Source organism: Nilaparvata lugens, chromosome 2 (assembly GCF_014356525.2).
Source record: "Nilaparvata lugens isolate BPH chromosome 2, ASM1435652v1, whole genome shotgun sequence".
NCBI classification, from domain to species: Eukaryota; Metazoa; Arthropoda; class Insecta; order Hemiptera; family Delphacidae; genus Nilaparvata; species Nilaparvata lugens.
This window is the reverse complement of record NC_052505.1, coordinates 49,864,189-49,887,863: the sequence shown is the minus strand read 5'-3', so window position 1 is coordinate 49,887,863 and position 23,675 is coordinate 49,864,189. Positions and strand designations below refer to the sequence as shown.

The 23,675-nt window shown below is 34.6% G+C and overlaps 2 protein-coding genes across 4 annotated transcripts in view; one reads left to right on the top strand and one right to left on the bottom strand.

Moving 5' to 3' along the window:
* Positions 1-3,145: 3,145 nt before the first annotated feature.
* On the top strand, positions 3,146-17,522 carry LOC111058445 (cytochrome c oxidase assembly protein COX18, mitochondrial). Its single transcript, XM_022345977.2, has 6 exons — positions 3,146-3,806; positions 12,886-13,023; positions 13,854-14,001; positions 14,485-14,609; positions 15,551-15,661; positions 16,435-17,522. Exons 1-6 carry the CDS (start codon positions 3,375-3,377, stop codon positions 16,618-16,620), a joined length of 1,140 nt encoding a protein of 379 aa, XP_022201669.2. The 5' UTR covers positions 3,146-3,374; the 3' UTR covers positions 16,621-17,522.
* Positions 17,523-19,666: 2,144 nt separating this feature from the next.
* LOC111055674 (calcium-activated chloride channel regulator 1) overlaps positions 19,667-23,675 on the bottom strand; it is a 134,627-nt gene continuing 130,618 nt past the window's right edge. For all 3 annotated transcript variants that reach the window (XM_039421415.1, XM_039421416.1, XM_039421417.1), the window contains one exon: positions 19,667-23,017. In XM_039421415.1, coding sequence (XP_039277349.1) covers positions 21,675-23,017 — 1,343 coding nt within the window. In that variant the 3' untranslated portion in view covers positions 19,667-21,674. The remainder of the gene's footprint in view (positions 23,018-23,675) is intronic.

Genomic DNA, 23,675 nt, shown 5'->3' with positions numbered 1-23,675 from the left:
TGGAAGTCTTTTTCCCACGAGGGGTGATGCTTGTCTGGACACTGTGATAACCAACTTGAACTCCTGGGAGTATACTACCAGAGTGGTTGATCCCTTCATATCCGATCATAGTGCTGTTGTTCTTCAAGCAAGTTTACATAAGACTGAACAAACTCAGGAAACGTGGAAGGGCAACTACATCAGCTACGGTACTCCATTGTGGTGAGAGAAGAAAGAATTCCCATTCTTTGCAGGAAGCTTGAGGGCATCAACTGGACGGAGGTTTTTGGACTCACAAAGCAAGAATACATGATGGATATCCTGTTGGCTGGTTATGTTAATGTCTTCAACACAGTATTCCCAAAAAAACATGAGAAAGGTTTCGAGAAACAGCTGAAGAGGAACTCAAACTGCAAATAGGCCATGGTTTGACGAAACTCTAGCTCAGGTGAAGAACCTAGTGGTACTGCTTCATCATAAGTACAAGACAGCAGCGACACCTGAAGGTAAAAACTACTGGTTAAACCAGTACCAAAAACAAAAAAAAAGAGTACAGGATTCAGGTTGCCATGGCAAAAAGAAACTACACGTCAGAGACTATCATGTCTGCTGATAACAACTGCAAAGCAGCCTGGGACATTATAAATACCCATCGCCCAAAGAAACCTCAAATGGAATCACCTCTCAATCCAGATGACTTAAACAATTACTTTGTTAGTATGACAGAAAACATTCTGCAGGAGTTGCCTGACTGTGGCTCAAATCCCATGAATAATGTAGGACAGGTGCAACAGCAGATGATGGACTGGAAGCTGGTGAGTGCTGACCGTGTGACCAACATTGTTTCAAACCTGAAAAACTCCAGGTCTCAGGATATCTATGGGCTTTCAACCTTTGTGCTAAAGGCAACAGCAAAACAAATAGCTGAACCATTGGCTGCAGCCATTAACAGCTGTTTTGTGGCAGGAAGGTTTCCAGACTGTCTCAAGACAGCGAGAACAGTGCCAATTCACAAGAAGGGGGAGACCAGTGATCCAGCAAACTTCAGGCCAATCTCCATGGTGCCTATCTTCTCAAAGGTGATTGAGACAGAGATGAAAATGCAGATGACCAACTTTTTTGAGGGGAATGGGCTGCTGTCATCATTGCAACATGGATTTAGAAACAGACAATCCACAACTAGTGCTCTCCTGGCTTTGACAGAAAACATTCAGAGAAGTTTTGAGGATGGTGAATCCCTTGCCCTCACATTGTGTGACCTTAGCAAGGCCTTCAATTGCATACCTCACAGGATATTGGTTGGAAAGCTGGAGAAATATGGTCTGGGTGGCGGGGTCCTTAAGACAGTGACATCCTATCTGGATAATAGGAAACAGGTGGTGCAGCTGAGAGGTGCTGGCTCGAGGCTAAGAGGCATGGAGTACCACAGGGCTCGGTTTTGGGCCCTCTGTTGTTCATATTACTCATGAACGACTTCTCAAGCGGTCAGGGGGCAGTGCTTTTTGCGGATGACACCACCTTGATTGCCAGAGGTGTCACTGTGGAACAGGCAAAGGAGGAGTCCGCCAGACTCTTAGAAGTAGCTAAGTTGTGGTTTCTTGCCAACAAGCTCAAACTAAATGAGGATAAAACAAGCATCTTGGTTTGCTCATTGAAAAGACAGCCAGTCGTATCGGATCCAGTAAAACTATTAGGACTCTGGTTGGATGAGCGATTGAGCTGGAATCATCATGTGAATCAAGTATGCAGGAAATTGTCCAGAGTGCTGTACCTCCTTCGTAAGCTGAGATGTGTGGTGGATCAGGGAAGTCTTGTCATGGCCTATCATTCACTGTTTCACAGCCATATCATCTATGGATTGCTCCTGTGGGGTCACGCACCAGCTGTCCACGATGTGCTGCTACTGCAAAAGAAGGTTCTGAGAATAGTGACATTTTCCGGCTTCAGGGATCACTGCAGGCCACTATTTAGGGATCTTGGGATACTCACAGTGTACAGTCAATATGTATTGTGCTCACTTATGTATATCAAGAAGAACCTGGTGCAGTTTCAAAAAAGGTGTGATATACACAGCCACAATACGCGACATGCCACTAGACTGGAGGTGCCCCAGAGCCGACTGGCAGGGAATTACAATAGCTTTCCTTCGCAGGCAATAAGATTTTTTAACAGCCTTCCTAGACCAATTCAGGAAACACGGAACTCTTGGTTCTATACCACTTTGAAAAATAAACTCCTGGAAAAGCCACTCTACTCACTACAGGAGTTTTACAGTGAACCTCTTTTTGGGAGTCAAGCACCTCTACAGTGTGAATGACCATGTAGGTTATTTTTATTGAGAATTCCAACACTGCCTATCTGGAAACCCCAGTCATTGGCAACGACCTCAAGTATCAAGTAAGTAAGTATTCACAGAGAAGAGTTTTCTTCCTACCTATTCCTCCTACTTTGTGGTCTATTCCAATTCTACACAAATGTCAAGTTGGGCTAATGATAGACTGATCATCAGTTGCTATTGTGAGGGGGTAATCGCCCCCCCCCCTCTCAAACATCACTGATCTTATATTATTTACCTATTTGTAGGTTGGATTGCACCTTCAAGATTCAAGTTGAAGAGACAAGAGACAAACATGGTCAACATCTTTAGTGAGGTCCACGTTAAAATGGCAGTGTTTAATTAGCAATGGTATTGCTATCCTTGTCGATCATTCAACAAAGCAAATAACGCTATCTCTTTCTCGCTTTGCTCTGTTGCCAGAGTGTCTTTCAACAATGTATAATTATTAATAGTTAACAGAATATCTTATCTGAATTATGTAAACTTATTATGAAATAAAATTATTCAAAAATATAATTTGTTGCTTAATAAACTATAATTAATTATTTTAAAACGATAATGAACCGATAATATTACATCAATAAACCTGTATCAGCTACCGTTCTAATAGAAGGCATTGACAAGACAGAGGATCGGCAACATCGTTCTCCTATCTTTCTCAACTATCATTATAACACGAAACCCACTGTAGCTTTTGATCAACCGTCTCAGTCTGTCACATTCCTGAGTAAACCCAGTTTGTCCTGTGCGAGAAGATATATAATGTAAAACAATGTCATTTTTGTAGTCGACTCAGTTTGTCATCGTCTTTTTGAGGTTCTATTATCTTTGTATAGGTTATGTTGCAAAACAGCTGATAATGTGAAGTACAATATGATTCAAATTCAATTGAAAATTTTGGTTAGATTTAGATCTACCTTTGTTTATTCTTGTTCCACGAATATTTTTCTTTGATTATAAACTATGTTATTTTATTTTCTACATACCATACGTTAATTCTTAAAGTTTTGCCATTGATTAAAATTATATTTTGTACATTTTATTTGTTGATACCAAAATGAGATTAATTAAAAAATTAAACAAGCCACTACAAAATAACACTACCAAATCGGTTATAAACTCATATAATAGCTCTGTTCATAGAAGAAACTATTGTGGTAAACTTTTTCATAATAAAAACTCAAATATCAGATATTCAGCGTTAGGTTTACAAACTTCAAAGTGCTTTAATTATAATAGGTGTTTACTGGATGTTACCTCATCTTTTACCAGGTTACCACATGAAGATTTTCAAAAAGCTTCGGTTCATACGTGGTTTCAAAAATATTCATCTATATTTATGACTATATCAGAGAGTACACCAGTTATAACTACTCAGCAATTGTTGACTTACGTCCATGATACGTCAGGCCTGCCTTGGTGGGCGACAATCGCAACAACAACGTTTTTCTTCAGAGGAGCTGTAACTGCACCATTGGCTCTTTATCAGGTGATACTTTTAGTTACACATTTGAAACAATCTAGTAATTAAAGACATGGGTTTAATAACTTTTTTACAATATGGCATGTGCAATATACGTGAACCAATCGAAGAAGACCATTTTTTAAAAAGACGGTTTCTCTGATTGGTTCTCGTGGCATTTATCAGGATTAAAATTTAACCGGCTTTTGAACAACCGGCACAAAGTAGAGAGATATAAAAATATTATTCATGATGCTAATCATAAATTAAGTTGAGAATTATTAATACAATCAATAAGTAATGTTCACGGTACTAATGAAGTATAGGCCTACCTTATTACTACTAAGTAAATGTAAGTAGCCTACCTATCGTAATAAAATGTAGGTCTACTTTGGTAATATTGTTTATTTTTATTAAATTATATATATATATATTATATATAAATAGAAACAAAATTGACAACTCATGAATTTATTCACCCTCTATCATTATTATAATAGGTAGTAAATAAAATCGTAAATTTCACAAGGAAAATGATATTATTTAAACTTACGAATATCTGAGTTGTAATCTAAAGAGCAAAACATTAGATGAGAATCTGTTATTCTAACAATTACAAACCTTCAAGAGCAAATATCTCGGGAACTGTTGGTAATATCACAAAATTCCACTAAACAAAAAGTGTAGAAAATTTTTCAAACTTCATTTTTGAATAGCTAGTTATGTCGGTTGATCGCATTATTCTCAAGATATGAGTGTGGAAGCAAAACGCTGAAAAATGCATCTTTTAAATCAACCTCATCCCCTTATCACATGAGTTAGGAATGAGAACTTTTGATTGGCAAACTTTGAATGGCAGACGTGTCTTTTTTTCAAAAATGTCACACCTTCAATAGCTTGCTTTTGACACAAAAGTATTTTGATATGTTCTCCTCCCAACTAGTCTCAACAAAGCTGCAAAGTCAAAAATTTTGTTTAAAACATTCCCTCCAAATTCCTTTTGGTCTATTGTTGCAAAAATGGAGATTTCACACTCAACACTAAAACTGCTGCAAAAGGTGTAGGGAAATTCGTAAAAGTGTGAAATTATGCATCAAATTGAAGAGAATATAATGCTCTATAAGCTCATAATTAGCATGGCTTTTTCTCATCGATTTTTAAAAGTTATGAGAGCAAAAATAGAAACAAATTGGTGGCAAACGTGTTTTTTTTTTTTTGAATGTCACACCTTCAAGAACTCGCTTTTGACACAAAAGTATATTTTTTACTGAGGGAGCATGGTTACCCAATAGTTTAAGGCCATTTTCTATGTGGCATTGAAACAGAGCCAAGAACACAGTTCTCAATTTATCCACAGGAATTGTATCTCTAAGTTTCCGGAGAGCATAAGTGACTCTAGACAGTTTAGTACAAACACCGTCCACATGGGATTTCCAGTCCAGTCGCGCGTCAGGATGGATCCCAAGAAGTTTAACAGATGATACAGGATTTGTAACTCCACCCCTTAGACCACAGACAATACGTTGATTCTTATTTTCATTGAGGAGCAGTCCATTTTCAGAAAAACAGGCTGCAGTTTGTTGGAAGGACTCATTTTCAATCTGCTTCAACATCTGCAGATCAGCATGACTCGAGACTAGCGTAGTGTCATCAGCGTAGAGTACTGTTCAAGAATCAAGAATCAAGAATTTTATTGGCCATAAAACAACATTACAAAAATGTAAGCAATAGGCTTTGTCAATAATAAGTAAAATATCACAAGTTGGACTATAAAATGAACAAATTTACAAATACACATTGAAATATTGTAGTAAAATAACACGAGTTGGACTATAGAAACGAACAAAATTACACATATACATTGAAATATTCTAGGTACTCATTGACAGAATAGAAAGCTTTAGACTTGAGCCATTTATCAACAGAAATACAAAACGTTTTCAATGGTAACTTCTTAACATTATCTGGTAGTAAATTAAACATTCGAATTTGTAGGTACTGTAATATTACATTTTTCTTCTCACATTGGAATCGAATCTTCAATTCGAGATCTATGGAACTTTATAGTAAATGTCAGAGTTATCAATAGACGGATAAACTTTTTGACGGAGAATTTATTATCACTTATTAAAATTAAAACTAAATAATTTTGAAACCCTGAATGATAAATCATAAATGTGAAATGAACATGCTATAAATGAAATGTTATATTAAATAATAATGAAATGCAGATATATTATGAAATGATTGTGAATAGAAGACCAATTGTCTGAAATTATTGAAATATGTATTGAAATTAAAAATTTTGTTGTGATAATCTGATGTATGTTTTTTACAATTTTGATAATGATACAGGGTGTTATGAAATTATATTTCTATTTTGAAGAATGGATTAAAATTTGATATTTGAACAGTGAATAGATGAAAATGAATGATTTTTTTTTTTAATTTATCATTGATATGTCCATATTTCACAATTTATGTATTGCTGACTGTATAATAAGATGTTAACAAATTTCAATTTCATAGATACTTAAAATAATTTTTATGTGTATTAGATTGTATTGATAGCCTAATCAAGTTTTTCTTTTTAGTTTATAAGCATTTTAAGATAACAGGTACAGCACAGACATTAACATTGAAATAGTTATCATGTGAATCTCGAAATCAGTAACAAGTGAACGCCATGAAGAGTGTTAAGAACATTTGGGTGATTTTCAAACTAGTGTGACATAACTACGCCAATATCTACGCCTAAATCTACGCTGCGGCCTACACCAATAACTACGCTAATGTCAACACCAATATCAACACCAATAACTACGCCAAAATCTACGCCGATGCCTGTGCTGATGTCAACGCCAATATCTACGCCGATGCCTGCGCCGAAGCCAATATCTGCGCCAATGCTGATGCCAAAATCTGCGCCAATGCTGATGCCAACAACAAAAATCAATGCCAATGCCTGCGCCAATGCCAATAGCTACGCCAATGCCAAAATCTGCGCCAATGCTGATGCCAAAATCTGCGCCAATGCTGATGCCAACAACAAAAATCAATGCCAATAGCTACGCCAATGCCAAAATCTGCGCCAATGCTAACAACAAAAATCAATGCCAATAGCTACGCCAATGCCTGCGCCAATGCTGATGCCAATGCCAATATCAACGCCGATGCCAAAGCCGACACCAAAGCATACACCAATAGCAATGCCAATGCTTATTGCTGACTCTGTATCTCAAACTTCAACACTACTGCATTACCTGGAGGTAATTGCCATCCATGTTCACATTCACAACTTGGAATTCAGAAGAACAGTCACAGTATCATGAAAGAATTGATTCAAAAAATCCTCTCCTAAATTATTCCTGTATGCAGAACTCTAAACCTTGAAAGCTGAAAATATCAAAAAACCAAACCTTACCTAAATTAATCCTCTCCTAAATTAATCCTGTATGCAGCGTCTATCTCTTTTCCAAAAAACGAATTACATTGTCATTTCAAGCCTGAAATGTACATTGTATAATTACAAATATGATACAAAATTTATGTGACTCTGTATTGAATTTGGAATGCAGCCGTCTACTACAAACATGAAGCAATGCTAACTGAGATGTCACCGGTATCAAGTTTGGAATGCAGCCGTCTACTACAAACATGAAGCAATGCTAACTGAGATGTCACCTGTATCGAGTTTGGTATGCAGCAGTCGACTACAAGTATCAGCCCAACACTACGTGCATCCAGATCAGCCCAACACTTAACGTCATCACATTGGAGTCACACTTAACTGAAAATCATACTGAGTGCCTTAACGGACTGTTTTCCAAAATGTGCATCAATAAAATCAACCGCGTCAATAGTGAAAGAAATGAACATTTTTTGATTTATTGAAATTTTATGTGAAAATTAAATGTAACAATTCATCAATTCATTTAAAAAAAAAATAATAATAATAATAAATTTTTTATTCAACATACTAAATTTTTTTATGCAATAAAAATTAAATTTTTCTATCTATTAAATTTATGTGCAATTTCAAAAAACTATTCTTTACATATTAAACTTTCTGTTGAGATATTTTTCTTTAAATTATAAAGCTAAATCAAAAGTAATATTGATATTCTATATTTTGAGATATTGTTTGGAAACATATAACAAACGCTATTGATGAATTTTTATAATAATTTTCAATATTTTTGGATGACATGTAATGTTTTTCTAGAAAAAATTGTTACTGTTCTCAAATTTAAATTTCAACAATTTTCATTAGGGTCAATGTAAATTTTTTTCTTTGAATTTTCAAACAGTAAAATTTTTTTATGTCAAGAGGGGGGTATTTGTAATATTACATTTTTCTTCTCACATTGGAATCGAATCTTCAATTCGAGATCTATGGAACTTTATAGTAAATGTCAGAGTTATCAATAGATGGATAAACTTTTTGACGGAGAATTTATTATCGTAAATGTTTGTTGCATTGTTCCATGGTGTCACCGAGGCAGGGTTAACATATTACTGGATAAAAGGTTTATTTAAATCGAGATATATATAAAAATTTAAAATAACATTTTCAAAATAAAGTTTTATTGAGAACAGATGTAGAATGTGAATTCTAAACTTATAAGTTATAATTTTTTGATGACGTGTCTGTGGAGATCGATATTGAACAGGGCGTTGTTTTCGTGACTGGCAACTTATGTTTTTTTTCTGTTCTAGGCTTCTTCTGAAAAACATGGCTGGTTGTTGCTTGTGTAATTTTGTGCTCTGAATTATTGTCTGTTTAAGTGAATTTATTAATGTTTTAAATTGAGTTTTATGTAAATTTTTGTGCATAATTTGCTGTTTGTATAGTCAAGCAAATAGCCACTATGTTTCAACTGTAAACTAGATAAGTATTTTAGTTTGTAGTTACTTGAAATAATTAGTCTTAAGATATTTTCTCTTTCTGTATTTTGTGTATTTTCATCTGAAGATTATAAGTTAATTTGCTCTGAAAACTGGATTTCTCATTCATAGGCAATAGATCCATTCACAGTTTATCAAGAATCTATTTTATTGGAGCCGACAACTATTCTTAGGTTGATAGGTGTTAAATGCTATTCCAACCGTTTAAGGAAAAATTGGTAGCACGGCAGTACTTATGACTTTTTAGAGTTTTAGTCAATCTAACTGTAGGTCTAGTTATATCGTCCCTATGTCTAGTATAATGTGAATGTATAGAAATATTTTTATCAAAATTAGACAGATTTTTCTTCACTGAGATTAAATTATGATATATATACAGACAAGGCAAGGTCATAATTTTGTGTTCTACAAAAATTCCTCTACAAGATTCATTGTATTTCATACCAAATATAATTCTAAGTGCTTTCTTTTGCCATATAAATGCTTTTTTTGAAGAAGATGAGTTGCCCCACAGTTTTACTTCATAAATCAAGTGTGAATGGAAGAGACCAAAGTAAATCATTTTAATTACATCAAGGTTTACACAATATTTCAGTCTTCGTAAGAGAAATGTTACTCTAGAAAGCTTTTTACATAAATTCACTAGGTGATACTCCCAGCTGAGTTTACTATCTAAGTACATTCCTAGTAACTTTACAGGCTTGAAAACATCATCATTCAGATTCAGGTTACCAGTACTTACATTGTTGAGAGAAAATATTATTTGTTCTGTTTTGCTCTCATTTACCTTAAGTAAGTTGGCATTGAACCATACCTTAGACTCATCCATAGCCCTTCCAAGCGTATCCTGAACAGTTTTTATATCAACGTCCTTATGTACCAGAGTGGTATCATCTGCATATAATATTGAAAAGACAGAAACATTTTTACTAAAATCATTTACAAAGACCAGAAACAGAAAAGGGCCAAGGACTGATCCTTGAGGAACCCCCATGGTTACATCAAGGAAATTTGAGTTTGCACTATTCAAGCTAACCATTTATTTTCTATTTTTCAAATAACTCTTGATCAGCATGAGCTCCTTATCTTTAATACCATACTTTTCAAGTTTTTTGCAGAGTATAGAGTGAGAGACACAGTCGAATGCCTTGCTTAAGTCCAATAGTAAAGATCCAACTGGTTGCTTGAGTTCAAAACATATTCAACAAGTTTTTCAATTGCATCAATAGTACTATGATTCGGTCTAAAGCCATACTGAGAAGGATAGAACAGCTGGTTGTTAACAAAATATTCATTAAGTTGAATTACAATACGTCATGTCTCAATGATTTTACTTAGTATAGGTACAATTGCAATTGGTCTATAGTTCTGGGGTTCATTAGGATCCCCCTTCTTATAAACAGGTGTAACTTTGGTAACTTTTAGAAAATCAGGAAAAACTCCTTCACTCAGTATATAATTTACAATATAAGTCAGTTCAGATATAAAAACATCAACTACATTTTTCAACAAATAATTTGACATACAATACACATCCTCAGATTTTGAGTGACTCATTCTATTTATAATAAGACTAATGATTGTTTCATCAACCTTCTTAAATTTAAAATTTTGGTTATTCAGATTACTATTGATACTATTATTTAAAAGATCAGAGAAGTCTACATCATTTAAGTACTATTACTATTTGTTTGAATATTACCAGTAGCACATGACACATTAACAAAAAAATTATTAAACTGCTCAGGAGAGATTGGAATGACCTGTTTTGTTGAATTTACCAGATTACCTTCTTTTTTGACAATTTGTCAGGCTGCCTTGCATTGATTTTTAGCCTCAGCTATAAATTTACCATTAGCTACAAGTTTTGCCCTAGAAATCTCTCTCTTGTATTTTATCTTTAAATTCTTGAACATAATTTTATACTCAAGGTTATTAGTGCTCTTCCATTTGTTATATATCACAAGAAGTAGTTTACGCATACTATCAAGTTCAGGAGTAAACCAGTTTATCACAGATGCTTTCTTCTTACCATTTATATTTCTAACATTTATGTATGGACAGCTAACATTGAAATACTTTGTAAAAATATATAAGAAGTTCCTAACAGCACTATTTACATCTTTGGTATAAATATCAGACCAGTCTGCGGTAGTCAATAACTGTCTGAAATAGTTTAGATTATCTAGAGTAATAAAACGCTTCTTAATGTATGTTCTACTACATGCGTCACCATTTTCAACCTCTGATGTAGGATCCAAATAGAAAGTAGACCAGATACCTGCATGATCAGAGATCATGTCCTGTTCTAGAAACTTTAGCTCCACACTGTTGGCTGAAATATTTGATGCTACAATGTCAAGACAAGAATTGAATCTGGTAGGACATTTATGAACACAGTAGATATCAAATGATCTTAGTAGATTTAACAATTCAATACTCTGCATGGGACACTTGATGACAGGTCATTAATCATACAGAGGAAGAGAAAAGGCCCCAAGACAGATCCTTGCGGAACGCCGAATTCAACTGCCCTTGTATCAGATGTTGTGTTGCTGCAGTATAAGAACTGTTGTCTACCACTTAGATAATGATTCAAGCAGCCTCAGTGATTCATCCCAAATACCATATCTCTTCAATTTGGACAGTAAAATATGATGTGATACGCAGTCAAAAGCCTTTGTTAGGTCGCACAGAGTTAGTTGAGTGAATTCACTACTTTCAAATGATGACAAAATACACTAAACTTGACAATTTCCTCAATAGCCATTGTTGTACATTTACCTCGTCGAAAACCAAACTGACTTTCTGATAACAGGTAATTCGTTTCAAAATAATCAACCAGTTGCAGACACAATAGATGCTCAAATAATCTTGAAATAATTGGGACTATGCTAATAGGTCTGTAATTCTCAACCATGGATCTGTCACCCTTCTTGTGAACTGGAATCACTTTTGATATTTTAAGACAGTCAGGGTAGTGACCAAAGATGAAAGAGCGTTGAGGTCTTTCGAGAGAAAGATGTACAGGAGGATATGGGGACCGGTCTGCGTTGAAGGAAACTGGAGAGCCAGATTTAACAATGAGATTGATGAAGCAATTGGCAAAAGAAATATTATAAAGTGTAATGGCTGGGTCACGTGGTAAGAATGAGTGATGAAAGAGTACCACAAAAGCTGCTTGATGAAAGGATGATGGGCACCCGAAAAAGAGGAAGGCCAAGAAGATAATGGATCAGCGATGTGGTGGAAGATCTCCGTGTGCTACGTTTGGCGAACTGGCGGCAGGGAGCACAAGAGCGGGATGTATGGAGGCGTCATGTAGAGGAGGCCAAGGTCCACCCAGGACTGTAGAGCCAGATAAAGTAAAGTAAGCAGGGTAGTGATGTATGGAGGCGTCATGTAGAGGAGGCCAAGGTCCACCCAGGACTGTAGAGCCAGATAAAGTAAAGTAAGCAGGGTAGTGACCCTCCTTTATACATTGATTAAATAATATAGTAAAACAAATTATTTTCTTCAAAGTAAAATTTGAAAACCCATAAATGTCTACACTTTTTGAGTTTGAAAAAGTACTCACAGCCCTTAAAACATCATTCTCACTTACTTCACAACATCTGAAATGACACTCAACTTGTATATTATTGTCTGGCACATCACTGTGGAATGTTTCCAGTAATTGCTGCTACAGAGTCTAAGAAAAAGTAATTCAGAACGTTAGGGTGTAACTCTATTTTATTACAGTTGTAGGCTTTTGTTTCCTGTCTAACTAGTTTCTATACAGTCCGACATGCAATTTAAGAATTTGCTATTAGTTCACCATATGAATATTTTTTAGCCTCAATTATTTTCTTCTTGTACAGCTTATTCAAAGAAACATAAGCTTGTCCTGCCTGTGGAGAACCAGTAACTTTGAAGAAGCTGAAGAGGAAAAGAATACGTTCTTTAATGGCTCCAAGTTCAGCAGTGAACCATACACTCTTTCTAGCCAATGTATTCTGTCTCTTCCTGAGAGGACAACAACATTCAAATTTATTCTTAATGTGTTGAATGAATGGATGGAATGCCATAGATGATACAGATCCCATTACAGCTACCCAATCAGTTTGAAGAAGTTCATTGTAGAATAAATTCAAGTTTGTTTGACTATATTGTCTTGTAGTAATATTTCTATCTTCACATACCTTCTTTCTGTACACAGCACTACATTACAGCGAAGGTGGAAAATCTTAAGCCGGAATTGATGGAAATATCCGTGCAGTTGAAAAATGAGATTGATCATTTTGGTTTAAGATCAAACTGGTCGAAAAAGAAAGCTATGAGGGTTTACTCAGTGAAGGTAAGATAGGTAAAATGATTAAAAACTATGATATTTGAGAGTTTGATTCAACTTACGCTCATTTAGGACAACTTTCTTCATTTTTTTTTTGTTTTTAGTTTGTAAATCCTTGTTTGTTTATGATAGTCCATTTTAAGTAATTGAGTTGACTGAATTATGATATTATTGATTTATTTTTGTAGTAGTACATACTTCTTGCATCACTTGAATTTATCAGTATTATAAAGAAGATTTCCGTAGCATTCAGGCTCGATCGTATTGTTATTCCAGGAAGTAAATAACTGATTAGTATTTTTTTAGAGTAAACAAATTTGCATGGCCCAAATATAATAATAGAGCTAGAAACTTCATCATCATTCATTACTTCATTCGTAGTTTTTCCCTAGTGAACAGGAAAGTATAGGCCTAGTTGTTTAATTTACATTCAGAAATTGATTAAAATGCGAGGAAAAGCTGTCCTGGCTTCCAGACTGATGTATGTGATTTGAAAATCATATCTTTCAATAATTGAAAAGAATTCTAAAGAATAGTCGTATGCTATTAAGCATTATTGTGAGCAGTAACTTAGACTAGCTAAAACTAAACTTTTCAATTTTGAAGATCTTGTCAATGATGTTGTATTTGAGTGAAAAAGGACTAAATTCTAGAAAAGTGATATCATAACCACATTTTTGAATTTTTTAATGTCAACTGAATCTAGGAGAGAAATAGTACAAATTATCCTTAGTTTTCCTCTTCTGATATATGCTTTTGTGTACGGTAATAAATTAAATAGATAAATAAATGACTACAATTTCAGATAATAAATAATCAAATTACATTTTTTCCAGATGCGCCAAGAATGGAGGAAACTCATCGAAAGAGAAAACTGTCATCCTGCCAAAGGAGCTATTGTAATTATTTTTCAATTACCAGGATGGTTGTTCTTATCCATGTCCATTCGAAACTTAGTTACCATGCGGCCTTTTCATGACAATGGTCAGTGTATTGTCATTACTTCATGTGATAATTATGAATCATCTTTATATTATGTATAATTATTATGTATCAACGATATCATGGAGGGGTGAACACAGACCAGACTCCGTCATTTAAATTCTTGGGTGTTCAAAAGCAAACCTTGGAGAGGGAAGGGCCTCAAAGGAAAGTTCAGAAATGCTTAAACTTGACGACTGTCTGTCTTTTTTATTTTTTTCAGAAGGTATCTAATCTAAGTAAATGTAATTCATGGGTGGGTATTGGGATATTAAGGACGGGGGTAATCAATTGGGCTTGGCAGCACCAATTCCAAGATCAATAATGGATTAACCCAAATATCTGATCTAAAAAATAACTACTCACAGAAACTTACTGCAAAGAAGAATAAGTATAAGCTCCTATAACTTCTAATTAGCTTTTGTTTCTCCTACTATGTGTAGTTTTACAGTACGTAGTAAATTTAAATTTTCTCCAATTCAACAGCTGCTGTTACCACCTTTAATCAATTGGAAAATGAAGGTCTTTTGTGGATTTCAAATCTTACTTTACCGGACTCTACTCTTATTGTACCTACTCTGATCACCTTGTGCAGCCTTAGCATTGTTGAAGTGAGTATATTTTAGAATATTCATTGTATATTAGTACTTATTCAATATTGCTGAGACAGGTCCTGATACAGTAGCCTACGTGCTCTTCCCTCTGTACATAAATGTGATTGTAACTTCAATCCAAACAAGCACAATAGAAGACATCGATTGTAACATCGATTCTCTACAAGGCTTTCCTTATAATCAACATTTTATTTTTTCATCAATACAACTTCAAATTCATTAAATTCATTAATTAATATATTATTTTAAACTGAGCAGTTAGTTACCTCTTATCCAATATGATGATATTGACAAAAAACTTTCATGTATTGATTGGAAAAATTTCATTCACTGATATGTATATTTATATTTGAATTTACATGCTTTGTTTAAATTGTACCTTTTCAAGCAGCCTCTTTAAGGGTTGCTTAAGGTAGCTTATTTGGTTTATCAACGTTTTTTTCTATACTATTTTAACTGTAATCACAACAATAACCCGTCGTTTCATTTGTCCTCATGATATGAATTATAGCTCTAAGATAGACAGATAGATAAATGTGTTTCCACTTGAAAGACGAAGAATTTAAAAACGGAAAGTTGCAGTTATCCTGTGTTTTCATTACGTCTTTTCCTACTAATTTATAAAATCAAACTATCTAATTTATCAAACATCAGTCTTCATTCTCTTCGTTGATTATTTATTGTTTTTGTACAAATGAAACTAATGAAAAAATGTAAATAACATTGGAAGATAAATTAATAATAAGACAAACTCTGTACTATTTTTCTCCCGAATTTAGGTAGCTTAGTTGATAAGACACAGTCTCAAGTCTGAATGGAAATCGATGGAAAGTGACATAATGAAAAGCACTGGCTGCCAGTAACCTTCCGTCACTATTTTCCTCGTCTATAAGCTGCTTTAGAGTTGTGATTGAATCAATTGATATTCTTTGTTACAGTTACATGTACTTAATCAAACGAAAGAGCCAACACGTTTTCAGAAATATACAACTATATTTTTCCGTTGTTTCGCATTACTGACGTTTCCGTTATCAGCGTTAGTTCCTAGCGTAAGTATATTGAATTTTTCGTTCATTTAATTTTGAAAAATCAATTGCATTTTATGGGAATTGTTCCCAAAATTCGTGATTAATGTGACATTATAGCTGGGAAACGTGAGATTGAGTTTAATTACATTGACGTGTCACAGTGATTGAGCTTTTCTCACATAAAAATATATTTTGAAAATGATAAATAAATAATCAAGCTTCATCAGATCCTAAGATATAGCTTATTGATGTGGGTGTACCACTTGCTTCTCAGTGTTAAATCTTACTGAGAAGATGAACAAATCTATCAGCTTAATAGAGCAAATAAGAGGATCTGCCCCTTGAGCCAATAATTATCTAATTGGTTCAATTTTAATTTATCTATCGGCTCAGTGCCCCATTAAACGGTCATAATATATTTCATCAAATATCGAATGGTCATAGATGTTTTATAATATTTGATGAAAAATATAATGGAGCCGTAAATGTAATGGAGCCGTTTGATTCTGAAAAATATCAATAGGCCTAATCTTGGAATACATCACCCCAGGAATCTTCGCTGAGCCATACAGTGAATGGCCTTCTAAAATGAAGTTGGATATTCACACTAAATCAATTTAACCGTAAACTAAATTCTAATTTGGTTAAATTGTGTATATTTTGGTCATTGTTATTAAGACCGGCCAAAAGTTATTCCTAACTTTATTGATATCCTATGTTTGTTCGATTATTAGTGAATAAGGCACTGCAATTAAAAGTAAATAATACAATATTGTACTCGCTTTTCTTTCTAGTGTTTGAGTTTCTACTGGCTGTGTTCTACTGCAGTTGGACTAGGTCAAAATATTGCACTGATGTCTCCGAGAATAAAATCGTTGGCGGGAATTCCTAAAACAAGTACAGCTCTTAGCAATCCCTATAGGCATGCTTTTGATCAATTGCAACTGCGTTTACAGAGGCTCAAGATTGGCAAATTATAGGTATATCTTCTACGAGTAAAGTTCAGATTTATATAGTGTTGAGTGAAAATAAAGACATCTCCAGAGAGTTGGAAAATGTTGGTTTATACCTAGATTATTTTTAAAACTACTGCTGTGTGTGATTCAAGAAAAAATCTATTTCAAACCAAGCCTTAAGTAGTATATTTCTGTAATAAAGATCAATACAAAATTTGAAGAAACAATCTCAGCTTTTCTTCGCCATTTAGTTGCACTTCGTTTCTGTAGTATTCTTCAGTAGATTCTTCGGTACTTGAGAATTGCATCAATGTATTTATGACAAAAATTCGACGAGTATTTGTAGGTTAAAGTTTGTGATAATCTTGTAAGCCTGAATTATTTTATGATTTTTTTGAAAAATACATAATTTTAATCTGGATTTTTTGGACGCAACCAAAGGACGACAAAGCGAGTTGAGAGTTTTACTCTGCAGAGTGAGTTACAGTAAAGCGCTACTACACTTCCGCATGTTCAGACATCATTCAGAAAAAATAAATTAGCGGCTGTGTGAGTAACTAAAGACTTTCGGACAGTTTGTAGATTATATTGAGGTATGCTCCTTACTCAGGAACTCCCCAGAATATAAGTAGGGAGTTCGGAAACAGCCTGTATATTGTCAAATACTTGGACTCATTCAGGTAGCGATCAGCCTTATAGTAATTTCAACATCAAAAGTTACTCGAATTTCCAAATAAAAACCTTATACTAGTCTGCTTGAGTAAGAAATTTTTTATGCTAATCTGCTAAACGTTTTTTCTAGATTCTTTTACTGTATTCGTCTGTTATTATGTTTGTTGCAAACTTTTCATCGTAGTTCTGTACGATAATAATTTGTTATTGAATGTGAATAATAGTGAAACCATTAAACGGATTCATCAACTTGACCTCTGAATTATTATTTTTATATCGGTCAATTCTTACGAAACCTTAACTGTATAGTCTGTAATTGATAAATGACCTGCCTAAACTATAAGTTGAAATTTATCACACAGCAAGCCTTGTTGTGCACACCTATTGTGATGTTCACTTAGAGCTTCGTCAATTCCTTATAAATAATATCAACGCTCCCAATTCAATCCAATTACCTAATCTGATAGTTTGAAGTGAATCTCAATATAGTGCACTTTTCACTGTTTTTTGCTGAATCAAACATCATTAACATTTTGTAAAAGTCTTTGTGTCCTTTGCATCATGGCATCTCTACTTTTAATAGATTGAAATAGCAAACAATGATAAAACATGCATCCAGATTTAATTTATTCTGTTTGAGTTAGTTTTAGATGCACAGAAAAACGGAACACACTTATTATTTTCAGAAAATACTTTATTTGCCAAACATTCCTACAAATTTCCATTTATTCAAATTCGACGATATTTTTCCCCCGATCACAAAAGTGAACTTTTAATTCGTTTAAATTCATGAGTTGATAATGGAAAGAATCAGTAGATTCAGAAATTATTCAATAGCCAACAAAATGCTATTTCTGTTCAGTTTTTATGATCAGCTACAGTGGCGTAACGTTTTCTAACTGGGCCCCTCCGCAAAAAAAATTCCGGGCCCCTCTTCTAAAATCGTACCACCTTTCTCCAGACCCCTTCTCCCTTAATCCCAAGCATCAAACTCTAATGTGAAAGTACATCTTTCATGAGTGAATTACATAGACTACAGGGTGGGTGAAAAGTCCGAGAACGGCTCATTATAGGGTTATTATGTTATAGGGTATATATGTTCAGGAATTCAATGGGAAAATAATTTCTTTCCTCCAATGCTTACTTAAAGATAGTAAATAAAGATAACGATCTACTTTAGAACCATTCTGACAACCTTTGTTTGAATCAGAGAAAAAAGAAGTGAATCTTATCTTTAAGTAAGTGGTTTGAATAGTCTCAGTCTGGATTGTCTCACCAGATGTATAAATTTTAATGATTTGTAAACAAACAACATTCCTAATTTCTCAATAAGCTCACTACCAACACACAATAATTATTGAATCTCTGTCATGATTATAATTATTATTACGAGTAGATTTATTTATTCATTTATTGTATAAAACACTATAATCATAATACAATTATGACATTGGAGGAAAAACTAGGCTGAGCCTGTATTATTTCTCTCCAAAAAATTTGATAAAATATTAATGTTGTCCAAAAGTAAAGGTTATGTAATCACACACTGCTTCGTCACTTGATTTTCGGTCCAGGAATAATTTGAAAATTTTGAAGGTTCAATTTATACTCTATGAATCACAGGATACATCATCACAATAAATAGAAACTCAAAAAATGCTGCACTTTTTTGAAAATTTGTATACAAAATCAAAAACCTACCCACTATTGATGAGTTTTTCACCGGATTTTCCTTGAGTTTTCCACTGATTTTCACCATTTCAAACGATCCTCCGTGTTTTTTGCCAAATGTGTTTGTAGTTTTTGTAATTCTCATGTGAATTTTGAATACACATTTGAACAATGATTGTTTTTCTTTCTTGCCTTATTCATTATTTTCTACTTGTATTCTCTTGATATTAATTCATAACGAGACTGATAACATTGTTCTATTGCATATTTCTTCTTACACAATGAATGAGACCTGTCATTTTCCACAATAAAACTTCTGCTTTTTTATCAAAAGTTACTTCCATGATCATTTAATTATTCTTTCTAAAGTATACAATATATAATTATCATTTCGGGCCCTAACCCGGGCCCCCTAGATTGGGTAATTTTATTTTTTCAGAATACCTATATTAGCCTACGTATTATCCGGGCCCTAGCCCGGGCCCCCCCGCGCCGCGGGGGCAGCAGCGGAGGTGTACGTTACGCCACTGAACAGCTATTAATTCTGTCAAAGATTCGCTTGAAAATGAACAATTACAAGCACTGGAAGAATCATTCATTCAAATTTTGGAATTTGAAAAATGATTGTTAGCAGTATAATAATATTATTCTCCTACCATTAATTTATCAAATTGGTAAATTGAAAGTTTGTTCGGTATGCTAACTTCTAGAAAATCAAACACTGAAAAATCATTAATTTATTATTTTATTGATGCTAAATTTACATCATCACGAATGTAAAAGAAGACAATTACAAAAATATTTACAAAAATTACAATAATTATAATACACATCGTTTGACTCGACAAATAACTTTTCACAGTAGAACAAAACTTGAGTAACTTTTTTGAGAATAAATTTACTGAATAAATCGATCATACTTTCATCTCATATCACTTTATCACAACTATATATTCAAAGAGCTTAGTAAACATCCATTCTTAAGATTAACAGTATCAACTATTTCCAAGAGAATAGATAGAGGGTTCCTTCAAGAAAACATGTTTACGGAAATATTGACAAAAAGAAGTCAAGTAGGAAAGAATTTCAAATTCCAATATTTCATTTTAAAATAACATTGTGCATGATATTCTGTATCGTATACATCAGTTGAGAAAATAGAAAAATTAATATCAAAGACAAAAATATTGTCTCTGACATTATATTCTGGAGTTTATGTCAAAGTAGATAGTTGAGTTGACATAATTCTCGTATATTTAAGAAATAGTAGATTAAAATGTGATCACATTTCCTGGCTTGCATCACCAATCAAGTATTATAGCTAACATTAAATTCTATAATTATATATTACATTATTTTAACAATAATAATCATATTATTTACAAAGGAGTTTACAAAAATATAACAATTTCATAATTTACAATATACATTTCTTCAATCTTATTCGATACAATATGGCTCATCATATTAAACGTTATGTTACAAATCATAATTCACATTTGCTATTAAAATTACAATAATTGAAAAGTGAGGATTCATTTTTGGCTTTGAGTTAAACGGTTATATATGAGATCATGAATGATTCAATCAACTTAAATTATGTAATCGTACTACACTAGAGAATATTGAATTGTAAAACGTATGGCTAATCAAAAGCTACTTGAACATTCATTCCTTGGATGGAATATGAAAAAAATTAGTTGTAATCACAACTCCAAGTCTGCTTCTTACAATTTTATGTTTAGAAATTAAAACTAATATCCCGAGAATCAATTTGAATAGTTAAGATCAATACGGTATTAATGAAAATCAACGAATCCATTAATTCTTTCATTGAAAATTATCATGATGCATGATTTCTTGAAATGAATGAATTTGATAATTTATCATAGATAATGGCTAAATAACCAATTGGAATTATGTTCACATATATTATCAAGAACAATTTTTCAACAACATTGTAATAATTGAAATTCTATAATTCTCTTTGTATAGATTAACAGCTACAGCTGGAAGAACCGTCTTATTATTTGTTTAAAGGAAAAACAATGAAAATCATCCAGGTCAATTTGATAACGTTCTCTACAATTGTTTTTTTTCTAATTTCAGTCCTAAATTTGTTTATGAAAAGAGTTCAACTCACTATTTCCTTTCAAAGTAGAATTAAGAGTTTTTTTGTTGACTAGATACCGCTGCACACACTACACGACGAAACAGGTTTGCACACACACATACACATCTGGACAATTGACGTCGATTGTCTTCTAGTCTGTGATGTACAGAATAACAAAAGTCCACTTTATTCTGGAATCAGTCTTCTCGAATCATTTTATTCCGCATGTAAAAATAATTGAGCAATCAATTTTGCAAAACATTCAGATCCTTATTAGTCTACATGTTGGGAATTTGAAATGTTCAGAAATAACTAATAGCACATCATTTGTTCCATTAGTAAATGATTACTAGTTTACTCATAGGTACTAATATTGCATAGTACCAGTTTGGTATAGGCTGAAGTGCGTAGATAAAAACTAGCAACTAGCGTTTAAGTGGACTTCAACAATATTGGATTCGTCATAATACTATAAAAGGTAACACAGTATTAGGGTTTAGCCGACCACGATTCAGTAGAATGTATGGTGGTGTTTATGCCCGACTACATCAGTCGAGTTGATGGAGATTTCAAATATTTTTACATGGGAAATTGAGTGTGTGAAAATGTTGCAGTGTGAGTTTTAGACCATAGTGACGTTGCGCTTCTTGCGATCGCCGCTGCTCACCGAACTGAGCGAGCCCTGTAGGCTGGGGTTGAAGAGCAGCATGTTGTTGCGATGGTAGCCGTTGATGAAGGGTCCTGGAGGCGGCACAGTCTGCTGGTGGCTGCCGTAGACCGCCTCCGGGGGCGGCTGCTGTTGCTGGGGCGACTGCTGTTGGCTGTAGGCGGGCAGGGGTGGCACTGGGGGGGCATACTGGTCGTGAGGGTGCATGTACTCGTCACCCACCTGGCCGTACGGACTGTGTCGTCGCTCGTGTTCGTGCAGCAGCTGAGACGCCGTCCACGACTGGTACGGACTCAGGGTGCGCCCTCTCACCAGGGTGCCATTCTGCGGGTTCGGGTTGCCACTGATTATACTCAGGTTCGTTGCAGTGTTCTCCCTCGGCAACGTCATCTGGCCGTCATTGTATTGAGCCACACTGAACCTCTTCTTCGGCTCCTCATCGATCAAACATGGCTCGAACTGTGGCACAGTGTTGGTGGTGATCTCCTGACGGGAAGACGAGTTCAAAATCGGCGACGATATCGACAAGTTGCCGTTGCTGTTTTGAGTTGTCGGCACAATTGACACATTCAATGGTTTCTCTGGGTGTTTGCTGCTTCCTGGCTGTGTTTTCTCAGGCTTCCGCCGCCTAATCACGCAGAAGTAACAATATATCGCTAGGCAGATTGCTAGTACAAAAACACCGATAATGAGAGGCAGTATCAAATCCAAATTGAATTCTAATTTTTCGGCGATCTTAGGAATGACGCTCTCGTCTTGGGGTGGCCATGGAAGATCGGTCTGAGAGTAGGGGTAGGTTGAAGAGGGCGGTGGGGGAGGAGGAGGTGGCGATGGGATGAGTAGACGAACCCAATTGGAGATGGGACCTGGCGCCGAATCTGTCGACAAATCCTTGAAACCCCTCACAGCAATGTACAATGTTTGATCGAGCAGCGAGGGATTCTTGGTGAGTTCTAGAGTGAACGTTGTCTCCGAGCCAGGCGCCAGCGGGAACGGCGCTCCATGTGACCACGTTGTGGCTGTGTCGAAGTTGTCGAGAATTTCTCCGATGCTGGTGGCGTATTTGAGCTCGTACCTCGCCACTGATGCTCCTCCCATGTCAGGTGCTGTCCAACTGAGTCGGGCTTTCAGTTCTCCGGGAAACACTTCCACTTTCAGGTCTCCGATTTTGCCGACGTTCTGCAGGGTGGCGATGTGGTCGCTGGTGAACATTATTGTGACCGGCGGCAGGACTCGCTGAAACGGCTGCAGAGGTTCCACTGATGGGATGGGCACGTAGCTTCCACAGCAGTTGGGAGCTGTCAAAAAATGCAAAATGTTAATTATTTCATGTTTCTGGTTAAATAAGAATCGTTTATTCTGGCTGGTGCGACTCAGTCGAGTGTTTTATGAATACAAATAGTCCTTCTGCTATGAAACTCAAGGTTTCCAAAAATTAATAAACGTTATTGTTTATTATGCAGTAAGATTTCTTGAAAGTAAAATTTTAGCGATTCTTTATTATGGAAAATGTTCCCATAATAAAATATAAAAAATATAGAATTCAGAAAAAAATTATGATGACTTGAATTTCCATAAATGAAGAATTCATGTTGATTTAATTTTTCTTGATCATATTATTTTTTTAGATCATCGATTGTTATTTTCGAATCATACCCTAAAATACAAGTAGTGGTGAGCTTGGAAAATCACAAATTATCAAAAATAGATAGAATAGAAACAACCCCTTTTATTGTTCTCTGGGAGATTTAAGTTAAATAATAATATTCGTTACAGATCAAGGCTGGTGAATCGGATTAATTAATCCTTCTCAGATGAAAAACTTAGTAATTAAACTTACAAAATTATACTGTGTTTTTTCAATTATGGAAAAATTCCACAATATCAATTCTCATTCAACAAATTTTATCAAAAATTTAGTAATTATTATACTATCCTATTCTGATTTGTCATTTA